The sequence below is a fragment of the Zalophus californianus genome, chromosome 15 (assembly GCF_009762305.2).
Source record: "Zalophus californianus isolate mZalCal1 chromosome 15, mZalCal1.pri.v2, whole genome shotgun sequence".
In the NCBI taxonomy this organism is placed as follows: domain Eukaryota; kingdom Metazoa; phylum Chordata; class Mammalia; order Carnivora; family Otariidae; genus Zalophus; species Zalophus californianus.
The window spans coordinates 37,187,332-37,200,078 of NC_045609.1; the positions used below are offsets into that span (position 1 = coordinate 37,187,332).

The 12,747-nt window shown below is 42.8% G+C and overlaps 1 protein-coding gene across 26 annotated transcripts in view; it reads right to left on the minus strand.

Moving 5' to 3' along the window:
- The window catches only part of KCNMA1 (potassium calcium-activated channel subfamily M alpha 1), a 746,603-nt gene that overhangs the window by 30,461 nt on the left and 703,395 nt on the right, over window positions 1-12,747 (minus strand). For 14 of the 26 annotated variants that reach the window (XM_027596063.1, XM_027596070.1, XM_027596067.1 and 11 more), the window contains 3 exons: window positions 7,665-7,778; window positions 6,851-6,931; window positions 2,819-2,949 (listed from right to left, as the gene is read on the minus strand). In XM_027596063.1, coding sequence (XP_027451864.1) covers window positions 2,819-2,949; window positions 6,851-6,931; window positions 7,665-7,778 — 326 coding nt within the window. The remainder of the gene's footprint in view (window positions 1-2,818; window positions 2,950-6,850; window positions 6,932-7,664; window positions 7,779-12,747) is intronic. The other 12 variants (XM_027596088.1, XM_027596077.1, XM_027596078.1 and 9 more) reach the window with 1 other exon arrangement.

The window sequence follows — 12,747 nt, forward strand, 5'->3', positions numbered from 1 at the left end:
TGGAGTCTCAATTTCTCAATTTACATTCCTGCCAACCTTTTCAATTCCTTCTAGTTACTGCCTTGGTTCCTGACTAATCTCCTGGTTTTTCATAAATTAGGGTTGGGGTGGAATGCAAAGAAATCATTGGTAACATTTTTGTCAGAAGGCCCGATTCGACTGGGTCTGCTGAGCCCGACCCAATGCAAGACGTCACAGTGGAACTTGTTCATCCCAGACAAGGAAAACCAGGCCTGGAACCATCGGATAGGCGTTTTGACTAATGATCTGAAAAGTCACTGTCAGTGAATCAGTTAAATACATCTTGCCTCAGGTTTATTCACATTATTGTCCGAAAGATCAGACACTGTGGCTGAAGTGCCTTGCACAGTTCTGGGCCCTCAATAAATGAAGCCGATGGTGAGTGCAATGACTGTTACTAGATTCCTGATACTCTTCTTTCCCAGGCTGGAATTCAGAAGGAATGCTTCGGCAGACCGGTCGCATCCACACGCATCCATAGGTGTCTTAGCTCCTCTCTCCAAGACACTTCAGTTTGCATTTCAAAGGAGATTAGAGATGGCTTCTTAAAAATTTCAAACCAACCCACTTTGATTTCTCATCTGAGTTTCCAAGAACTGACTCACTGGTAGTGCTATAGACGGACAGAGGTGCCGCTCAGATCCAGAGGGGCCACCTACTCCCATCCCATGGCCACCCAGTGCCCCTTCGGTTGTGTAGGGGTGAAGTTGTTTGCTGCTTAAAATCCATTTTATGGGCTTACTGGTATGAGAGGCTGGCTTCACGGGCATGTGGCCTGTGCGGTCACCCATGGTGCATGCTCAGAAGGGCCCCTCACTTGGCTGAAAGCTCTGCAGTCATCATTTTGAAGTTCTTAATAACGTACGGAAAAGTGGCCTTGCTAATTAATAGCTGCCTGGAATATCCTGCATGTCTGATATGTAGAAACATAAATAATTGTATAAGTTTGGATTTTATAAAATGTTAATAGAGTATTTTGGGGTTCTTGAACAAAAAAGCTACTGTACCCAGTTTAACCATCTTTTAGTGAGACCAGTCTCCCGTAATCTCTCTAATTAGGATCAGAAGTAAAATGAAATTTCTAAAGAGATGAATTACAGAAATCTATTGGAAACTGAAGACCAGTACAGACAATTTGGCACTGTCTGAGCACATCCCGTAGCTTTCATCATTCCTTCTGGCTTGCTTAAGGAGTTTGAACAAACTGAGCCCAACATCACTAGCAGGTAGAGAGGTTAGGCCCAGAACCATCAGGCCATCAGAAAGAAATCACAAGTCCTTGGAAACTGAGAGCGCCTTCTCTAGTGACCTTTTTCTCTCCTTCTTGGCTTTGGAAAGCAAAGGTCTGGCATGACGCCTAGTCAACCTTAATTCAGATGAATATTGCTTCATAATTATTTTTAAATCTATAATTCTAATTTTTTTAAAATAAGATATGCTTGCAGTTGGACCACATTCAGGAATATAGAATAACCTAAATTAGTCTTAAAAAGCTTTATGTTTTTTCTTTCCTCAAATAGAGGTTCTTCTGGGATTAGCTTTAATGAATAGCGAAGAATAATGCATAATTAGCATATCAGTTGTTTAACACATTCAGGAGAATAGCCTTCTTAAGCACTTTAAGAAATGTATGTGTATAAAAACTCTCAGAGCTATGTTTATGGTTTTAATGTGTTCAGTAAAACTCCTTTTCATGGATTCCTCAAAGGTCAGTTTTTATCCAGCTTATGTCTGTATTTTCATAAATTGTGAATTTGAGAATTCCAAAATAAAGAGGCTTTTCTCTATAATAAATAAAGACACTCAGTGGGAACACTTCACAATCCCCTCTTGTAACCCATTCTAGTGTCTGCTTTTGCCTTTTGCAATTCAAGAGAGCTCCATGAACTGGGGGCCTACTTTTTAATGTTACTTGTTTTTGGTCTCAAAAGTGAAAAAACAATGCCTTAATTGTTTGGTGCATATCAAGTTATAAAAGAAACCAGTGATGCTTTTGACCCCTCAGACAGCCCACCCTCCTCTCTTTGCTACTACTTCATTCCTGCCCAGCAGCAGGAAACTGGCCATGCCTGACCCTCATGCATGGTCCTCTCCCAGGCCTTACATTTCAGTGACGAGCAGTGACCTAGGAGTCACCCTTGACACTTTGTCCTCTTCCATATTCTGCTCATATTCAATCTATCCCCAAACCCTATCAATCTTCCTGACCAACACCACCCAGACGCACCCAACTCCCTCTAGCCCTGCCAGCTCTATCCTTATCCAAACTTTGATAGCCCCATATTCAGATTTCCTGCCGCCATCTTGCCTCCTGAGCCATCCTCCACACACCCGCCAAGACAATCCTCTTAAAACATAAACCGGATCACACGACTTGCCAGCTTAAAACCATCCTTCAATGCCTCCTCATTGACCTTAAGAAAAAAACCAAAGCCATGACAGTGGGTTTCTTGGTCTTATAGGTCCAACCTTGCCTCATACGCTCCTCTTCCTTTCTCACTGTGGCCCAGCTACAAAGGCTTTCTTTGGCCTCCTTAAATTGCCAGTTTCCTTCACCACCAGGCCTTTGCATTTTCTTTCCTTCTTTGAGGGGGATATTCTTCCCCACAAAATCTCCCCTCTTCCTGATCTTCCTCATACTTTCAAGAATTCATAATCAAACATTTATTTGTACAACAGTTTGGTATCCCCTTCTAGATTGCAAGCTTTGTGTGGTCATGCTGTCCCCAGCTCCAGTCCTGCGCCTTTGATGTTGGAGGTCGGAGGTGCCCTACTCCCATATCCCGCACCCACTCACCGCGCTCATGAGCGAGTCCAGGACACTGACTGCAAATGCTGTCCCACATGCAAATGGCTGCGTGAGGTACAGTTCTGTGTCGGGGTCATCATCATCGTCTTGGTCCAAAAACTGAACATTAGTATCATTCACTAGAAAAAGTATAAAATGAGAATTAGCTCAAAAGACCACACACACGCAGCAAAGCCAGAGAAAGAGCACGTTACTGATTTAGCAACACTGAAGTCACTGAAAAGGAGAGAAAAGCATGGGAGAAGCTGTGGATGAATCTTGGGGTGGGAGCCAGTGGACTCAATGGACTGCTCTTATGTGATTGTTCAAGCTTCCCAGGCCTGGAGAGCAATGAGTTCAAGCAGCCTTGCTCCATGGCAGACCACTGGAGAATGGCTGGACAGTGCTGGTCAGTCCTTTGGTATAGTTTTAGAATCATGACCGAAAAACACTTCAGGGTATTTTTCGGTTGCCAAGTCCTTTGAGAGACGGACATATTTCAAGGATGAGTAGCCATGAGTAGCCATGCTGGGATGCTAAGTTTAGCCACAGGAAAAGAAAGCAACTTATCGAGACCGGAGAGCAGGAGACTAGGTGCACAGCAAAGGCGCATAGCAAGGAATTCACCTGTAGGCAGGACCTACATCCTCCCTGGGGTCAGCCCGGGTAGGGTCTGGTGTCCCTAGCCCTGAATCCAGGACCACCCTGACAGGCCCTGTTTGATAGAACAGTGACCCCAGGTGGGATGGATCCCTGGCTGTCTCCAGCTGCTTGCTGACAAGTACTTGCTGTGCATTCCGAGTTGCATGGGGACGCCCACGTTCTCCCTTTCCCCTTCTACACAGCTCAATCTTTTATGTGCTGCAGCTCCATGAGATGCTGTAGTTCATTTCCATCTGAGGATTCCTCAAGGACTCCTCCGGCAGGCAGGTGCAGACTGATTGGCTGTGTCACTGAGATGTCTTTAACTTATTAAAAATTAAATGACAAATTAATTTCCATTCCCATCTTGGCTTCAGAAATTATCAGTTTTGCAGAGCAAGTAATAGGGAAGAAAGTGTGTGGTGGGGGAGGAGATGAGCGCTCGTGATTTCTGGAATAATTATGGTGCTTTTAGGAAAAGAATAGATGAGGTTTCCTTTTTCTGATTCCTTTCTAAATGTATTGGTAATGAATTCTCTTTCCTAGAGTTATTGTTTTAATTTTTTTTCCTAAGCGTAACATTCTGGATAACTTTTTCTTTCAACTTTTGCTTGTTTATTGTGTAAGGCAGAATAAATAATAGGATAAAAAGCTAGGCATGGAATTAGTTTTAAATGACACCATCTTGTTTCCCTAGAGAAAAATTTTAATGGAGGAACATCTTTGCTCAGTAACACTTGAATTACAGGCTAGTGGGTAAAAGTACAAAATGCAGGATCGGACAAGTAAGCTTTGAATCTGGGCTCTGTACAAACTCTGTATAAGCCTGCGGCTTCATCATTCTGCACCTTACTTTCTCTCTCTATAAAATGGGAGAGTTACTAGCAGCTCTCATGAGATTGTCAGGAGGCTCCTAGGAGATTGTGCTTGGTGAGCCTGGCCCAGGACCTTGACAAATATTAGCTGCTCTCAGGATTGCCTGTCTGATTAAATATTCTGTCTACCCTACTACATTATGAAAATTTCCAGCTTCCCTCCGCCTCTCTCAGAAGCAAGTAAGGCTTTGCTCAGGGATCCTACACCGTCAAATGGGAGGGAGCTTTTCCTCTCCTCCCTCCATTTACCCAAAAGCACATTGGAGGCCACAGTTTTGGCTTCCTGCTTTGTGAATCAGAAAACGTGAACTCTGGACAGTAATGCAGAGGAGCATGGTTTTAATTACTTAGAACAACCAAGGATGGTGTGTGCATTGACACTCCAAAAGGGGTAGCATCTGTTATCTCTTTTCAAGACCATGGGGAAGGGCTGGTAGTGGACTTGGAGGGCAAGTGGCCACAGGTAGGGAGAGATGGCTAGATCGCCAGCGAGCCAGGCATTTTAGTCATTGGGAAAGAGCTAAGGCAGGAACCACGGTTCTGTGAAAATCCTGTGTCTTGTTCTGGGAGAGTCTCACAGGGAGAGCAGACAGTGTTACCCAAAGCCTATTTCACAGAACAGTAATTATATGGTGCTAACATGTGATTTTTAACCCCTCCCCCAGTGTTTTAGGTCATAGATGACTAGAAACCAGGTTAAGTAGCCTTAAGCAAATGTCCTTCTTGTGGAACTTCTAGAAGCTTTTTACCCACTACCATCAATTGAAACTCTCCAAGTGGATGAAGACAGGAATATACTACACAGCTTTAAAAGAACCTGGTATCCTTTGTGCTTTTTAGAAGGCATTTTACTGGTTTGGCATTATGCAGAACACATCTCAGAACATGCAGGTAAACAGTAAATATTTGTGGGGATGCGGGGAAGCGAAGTGGTCAGACGATGATGGTATGTTTGCCAAAGGTGGTATGACCACCAGGAAAATAGGGCTTAACACAGAAGGTAAGGGTGATGTGAACACATGGAAGGTTCTCTGAGCTCACAGAAGAAATCTGGTGAGGGAAGAAGGCTTTGGGAAATTCAGTTATGCTAACTGAATGTCTGCCTCATTGCCTCAGATTTGGGGCACCAAGCCTTCTCTTTCCTCTTCTCCTAATCACAAATTGAGATATCCTAGTTAGTTGCTAGCATACGAACTCCAAACAGAAAAAGAAATTCCTGGCAGTAATGATTTTGAAATGCCGCTGAAGGTTTCTGAGATGGAGATATTTGGATGAATTTTCCAACCAGCGGTCTGGGCTGCATGAGCTTCCTGGGCCTCTTACAACCCTAAGGTCCTGAGAAGAACAATCCAGAAACCTAGGCTTTTAGCCAACTTCTCTAAACATGAAAAAGACACCTCTCCTACTGTTGGAAACAGAAAATAGTGCAATACTCCTTGACCTGAGTGAATTTGTCCTGATAAATAGCTACGTCTACAATAATGCAGTGCTGAATGGTGGACAATTTATTCCTTAGTTTCCAGACACCTCACAAGCAAGATTACTGTGTTAAAAGCCTGCTCTCTTATTTTGAAATATATTTTGGGGCCAAGAGAATGGCATGTTCGTTTCATTTGTGAGTCATTCGAAGGCAGGTGCTCCCCACCTCTCTATCCACCCCTCTGCAGAGCAGTACTTTTGCTGTCTCTATTTAGAAGATCAATCCCCAGTTCTGAGACCTGCTGCTGATGGGTGCCTTTTACAGAGTTATTAACCAAGTCCCGGGGAAGTGTGAAGGGCCTGACAAATGTAGTCATGACCAGAACCCTTCATCTTCCTGGTGAGTCCACTCTGAATCTCCGGGAGGCTCTGGGCCAGCCGGGTGGGGGTCAGAGCGCAGACCTGTGGCTCAGTGGCTGCTAACGTCATCCTCGGCACCCTTCTTGAAATCTGGCTTTCATAAGAAAAAGGTCCCCTAGGAGCTGGCTGCTTTTATGGCCTCAGAACCAGAGCTTCTGAGAAAAGGTCTCGTAGGGGGGAAAAAAAAAGGCAAATAAAGTCAGAATAAAGGAAAATAAACAGCTAGAGGGAAGGCTCCGTCTTAGGTTTCTTATCTTAAAATTTTTATATTTCTCCTTTGACTTCTCTGAGAGCTGTGAAGACATGTCAGTCAAACTGACAGCGTGTTGGAAGAGGAATATAAGGGAGAAGGCGGGAGAGCAGGGGGATACATGGAAAGGGGGGGGGGGGGAAGGCCCAGGCCAAAGAAAATGAATTAGAGCAAAGATGCTTTAGAAGCAACTGCCAGGTCAGATGGGTGTGATCAAAGGTTTACTGATGCTGTGTGGGGGAAAAAATCATTAAGAAAGGCCAGAACAAGACAGTCGATTCCAACCAGAGCCACAAATAAAACACATTCAAAGCAGTGCCATGGGGTAGTCTCTCTGTTACAGCCCATGAAATAAAAAACAAGCCGATGATAGTTGGAAACACCAACAACAGAACAAAAGGAGATACCGATGTGAAGGAAAACAGTGCTTCTTACCCAGTTCAGTTATCATTAGAATGTGCGTCCCACTGTTTTTTTCCTGATTGACTGATACCAAAGGCAACTTGCCAGGTTTAGCTAATTGGATACAGCATTTAAGGGTTGGGGAAAGGGAGTGGAGGAAAGTACAGAAAAAGAAGAGCATGAGGGAATAACAGAGGACACATTGTAACGTAAGGGGACCCATCACCGTAGGTGGTTAGTATTGTCTTGGGGGAAAGAGACCACTCAGCAGCTTTGCAAATTCACAGATGGTAGGAGGGAATGCCATGGCTGGGTTAAAAGTTGGGTTCCACTGGCCTGTGATCATGGCCGTCCAAACCCCATCTTATTTTAGGCCAGAGGAGCATTAGCTGAGAAGTTCAACGAGAATAGATTAAATGCCCACTGCCTCCACCCAGTTCTCAGAATGGGTTTGGCTTAGACCTGTGGCTTTGTACCTCAGTGGAGGGCTCTGATTGCAGGAGCTGTCTGGAGGTGCTTCCAAGGAAAATCACCAGGAAGAGTTCATGGATTATGCCTTTCCTCCTTTCCTCCCCCTTCCCTAATTTATGCCCCAATCTCAAATCCATCATCTCAAACTCCATTGAGAACAGAGACCAGCGTGAAGGAAACTGTCTATTCATCTCAGAGGAAAGATAGATCAGTTTTCCTTTTGGTAATCTGTCATATTGCTACCCATACCTCTCTTCACCGCCCCCCCCACTAGAGCCCTCTATGCTGAAGGAGTTAAGAAACAGGCTACCCTCGTATCCTACATGGCTGGAAGAGAGGACAACAAAATCTGCCCAAAGCTGACATTCACCCCTACCTAGTTCAGTAATGATGGGGATGTTGACCCCAGTCGTGATGGATGGCTGGCGTAACATCCCGTGCACTGGGCTGTTATCTGGAGAGGATCTGTCCATTCCTGGAGGTGTGAACCCTAGTGGAAAAAAAAGAGAGGAGGGAGATAAGTCAGAGACATGGAAAGCTTGGGAATAATATGAGTATAAGATACATACATAATTTAAAAAAAAGTAGTTTATGCATTATTTGCAGGTCAACAATTAGCACTCTCAGGATAAACTCGGATGTGTTGCTTTGGTGAAGGACAAAGTAGGAGGCCATTATCAATAATTCTAACCTGCCTTGATAGCTCCCTAAAAATGAGTCTCTACATCAATTACTGTTCTTGCTCACAGATTTTTGTTCCAGGCAGACAAGAAGATTGTACCTCTGTGCCTCCATGTGACAGGAAATGCTCTAGGCCATGAAAAGTGAACAGAACAATGTATACCATTGCTTCTGGTACAAAGATTTGATTTTCTGCCTCCCTTCCCAGACTGTGGCAACCATGGGAACATGGGTTACTATAGAGAGGAAGGCTGGGCAGCAGCCCTGGACAGTAACCCAGACCGCAAAGCATTCTGAGTGAGTGAAGAGGTGATCTCTGTTGCTTGAAGATACTGGGGATCGTGGTGTTGTTACCACAGCATAACCTAACCTATCCTGACTATTACGGTAAACCAACTGATTACTTATTCTCTTGCCAGTGAGTGACTCAAGCCGGGGTTTTTGACAGATTCTTGTCAAAGGGAAGTGGGAGGAAATCTGCTTGGGGACTTTTAGGAAGGGTTTCCTTGCCTTAAAATAATCACACAGGAAGAGATTGTCTTTTAATTCACTGCACATTGCTCTCGTACCTGTAGTGCCTGGAATTGTGGCAGCCATCTTGCAACTAGGATGGGCACCAGCTGAAGACAAAGCCAGCTTAAGGAGATTGGCTGAACAAATGATGGAAAGACTTAACAACAGAAAGAACTATCCTTGAGAGAGCACCTGGGTGGCTCAGTCAGTTGAGTGTCAGCTCAGTTTTTGGCTCAGGTCATGATCTCAGGGTCTTGGAATTGAGCCCTGCATTGGTCTCTGTGCTGGGCATGGAGCCTGCTTGGGATTCTCTCTCTCTCCCTCTGCCCCTCCCCTACTCTCTCTCTCTATCAAAATAAATAAATAATAAATAAATAAATAAATAAAATAGAAAGAACGATCCTTGAGTTACTGAATTAGCTAGCCTTAGAGCCAAAACCAACTGACCTCAGGATTTCTTACTACATAGGACTTTATATACAGTATATACAAATGAGATTATAATATACACTATGATAATGAGATTGTCTATATTTTATATATATAATAATTACATATGTATATGTACATATACATATATATTTTCTTATGGTAAAAAATCCTGAGGTAGGATAGTTTGGTTTTGTACACACACACACACTATATGTACACACACACACACACACACACACACACAATTTTATAAATATGTAGTTGATTCTTCCACAACACAGGTTTGAGCTGTGTGGGTCCACTTATATGCGAATTCTTCTTGATAGATATAATGCAGTCCTGTAAATGTAATTTCCTTATGACTTTCTAAATAACATTTTCTTCTCTCTAGCTTACTTCATTGAAAGACTATGGTATATAATACACACAACATACCAAAAGTAGTTTCCTCGACACTTTATGTTTATCAGTAGGGCTCCAGTCACCAGGACGCTATTAACAGTTAGGTTTGGGGGACTCAAGAGTTATACATGTATTTTCAACTGTGCAGGGGGCTGGCACCCCTCAACTCCCCCATTGTTCACAGGTCAACTGTATATATTTTTCTTTTTGTGTAAGCCCAAATGAAGAATTTTCTTTTCATTTGAAAAAGAAGTCCTCCTGACTACTGCAGATGCCCCCGGCTTGTCGCAGGTCCCGGAACTCCCCAGCATGCCAAACACGGACTTCATACGGTAAACGCGGGCACAGGCAATTGGAAAGTAGCCTACTTGGTTTCTGATCTTTGCTGTTTGAGCTTCTTAGACCCAAATCCCAAGCACATATTAGAATGAGTTTGGCCCAACCACAACTTCACGGCTGAACAGCTGCCTCTTTAAGGATGAGCATAGAGACCCACAAACATGAGACATTTATTTACCTCATATATTCATTTGGCGAAAATTAATTTTATCAAGTGACGCACCTGGCAAGTGCTACCATCAACTGTGCTGGCTGCAAGACCCAATTTGCTCCTGACCTTAGCACACAGGCAGACAGATGTTCACATTCACTTTGGCTTCCCTTCTTTGTCCTTGGGGGATTGGCTACGTGGGCTTATCAGTGAATTAAGGACTTGCAGATACAAAGTCACTTGCTAAGTTTCCAAGGACGAAATTCCAAACAGACCCATGTGGGTCAGATCCCTGACCTAGCCTCCAGTAATGTGGCAATGTTGGATTGATTCTGCTTTATAGTACGTGTGAAGCTCCATCTATCAGGAATGAAATGACAGGTGCTCAATAATTGCCTGTTGTTTTCGAGGTGCATTATGCATGAAATGCCAGCAAAATATAAAAGGGTCTTCCTATTTTCTGCTCTCCTGTGTATAAATTTCATACTATTGAACGCCATACTTTCAGAAAGAAAAGGAAAGTTTTATTTACTGTTCATTCTCTGATTGCCATTAATTTTATTCTTTGTGTTGATATGCTGTGCACAGGGTAAGTAATGTCGAGTGACAGTATAATGTCCATCTTTCTAAACTTTGGAATGTGCATTTTTCAGCCAACCACATAACCAAGAACATGCATTTTAAATGCTAGCTGTTTTCTTCCCCAGAATAGCGAAGGGGAAAACTAAACTGTTTTCATCAGAAGTTTCATTCAAAAGCATGAAAAACTACAAGTGACAGCTGTGCAGACTCGGTGGCTGTGACGTTTTTGAATTTCTTCAACTTGACAAGTAAACACCTTAAATCGGTAATGCTATATGCATAATACATGGCCTGTATTTTGACATCCATCATCAAATGCTGACTTGAGAAAATACGGGTTTGTACGTCAAGGAATAGCACCCATAAAACAGGGAGAAATGCAGGTCACACGGTATTAGGAAAACTGTATTTCATTACAGAACCTGCAACAAGCCACAGCATCCTTTTATTTTATCTTATTTAAAGATTCCATTTTCAGCTGTGAAAAGACTCAACTCCTTTGCATGAAACCTTCATTTAGAAATGACATGCTTGCCTCATAGGCCTATTTCATTTTGCTTTCATATTCCATTTTCCCCTCCAGTCGCCAAGCCTGGTTCCATTAGCATCTGCAACTGACAAACTACGGTGGGTGTCCAAAGACATCTCTCCATTAAAAGTCCCTTCTCTCTCCTATGCATGACCCCAAGAAGAGGGTGCTTTTGTTGGCAAGAGAACTTCAGCAATGATAATGTCTCTTTCTCTTTTGCTACTTTTCTAGCTACAAACTGTTCAAAGCAAAAGGCAGAGACAAAAGAAGTAGATTTCATCTTTTTTTTCCTCCCCTTCCTATAGAGTTGTGTTAAAGATGAACAGAATTCATTAACATTGTTTTCTTAGAGGTCCTAATATGGGAAAACCTGTGGTTTGAAACGACAGGGCTGACCCAGATTCCCTAAATGGCCTTGGAGAGAAGAGAAATGCAGGCGCCTTCCTTCAGAAGAGACGAGGCACTCTGGCCCTTGATGGCATCGACCCTATTCGTCATAGCTGCAGTTGATAAAGGGGCAGCTCTAAATTGTGTCCAGGTTTCCCAACTGTCTTGCTCCCCACCCCATCATTGTTTGCTGCAGTGGATACATCTTTGGTTGAACTTTAAGTCTCTCTACGTAAAACAGCACTCTAGTTCCGCACGTGAGAGCACAGTCACATGAAATATACTCCAGGGATCATAATCTACAACTGGAGAATGGTGAAACTGGCAAACTCTCCTTTCATTAGTTAAACTTAACACTGGAGAAATTAATTTTAGAAAACAAGCACTTATTTTGCCAGGAGAGAGGACTAAGAATGTTGGCATCTGAGAGATAGGATGAGAAGTTCTTAATCAGGAAAAGATTCAAGTTCACTCTTACCAAATTGGTCTCCTGATTCTTTACATGTGTCCCCGTTCTCTCTGTTGAGCATGGCCATAGGAGGCAAGTCTGGAGCTAAAAATGACTTCCAAAGATTACCTGATCTCATTAAATTGAAGGGCCCTCCCCATTCCAATCCTCAGGGGCAGATGTGAGGGGCTTATGTTACCTTTCCATTGTTTTGGCATTAGGCATGAACGGTCCCAATATTGCCCCCCTCCTAAGCATGCCTACTCCACATGCGTTAAAGCTGGACTAACCCACTTTAGGCCACGAACTTTAGGCCAGAGACTGAGTTTTGTTTTTTTAAACTTCCTAGATTGTCTTTAGAATGCCTGCCCATAGAGAAGAAATAGAGTAGAGAGTTAAAATATGAACTTTGAAGTCAGATGTCTTGGGTTCTAATTCTGATTCATTTACTTAAGAGCTATATAACTATGAGCACAGCTCTGACTCTCTGTAAGCCTCTGTTACTTTGTCTATAAGCTGGAAGTATTTCATACATAGGGCAATTGTAAGGATAAAATGAAACCATGTATTCAAAACATTTAGTATAATGCCTGGTATAAAGCAAGTACTCAAAAATTTGACTACTGATGATAATACTTCACTAGGTACACAATTATTTGTGGATAGGCATAGCATCCATCACCACTTCTTCCCTATGGATAAAGAATTGAGGAAGCCTTTGGCATATTTTTTTAAAAAGAATTTTCATGTAGAGTAAACCCTAGAAAATTAATGGTAAGGCAATGAGCACTACAAATCCATTTGGGTAGGAATAATCAGATCACTTCAGTGATAAAAATGAACTTCAAAATATCTAAGGAACAAAGATTTTTGCATAGGAAGATGGTCAGGATTTTCTTTAGGTACACGAAAACTGGGGCCAGTTGTTAAGAAAGACTAAGAAAGTCTCTTAATTCCTTATAGCAACTGCAGAATCTCTCTGGAGCCTTCTTTTT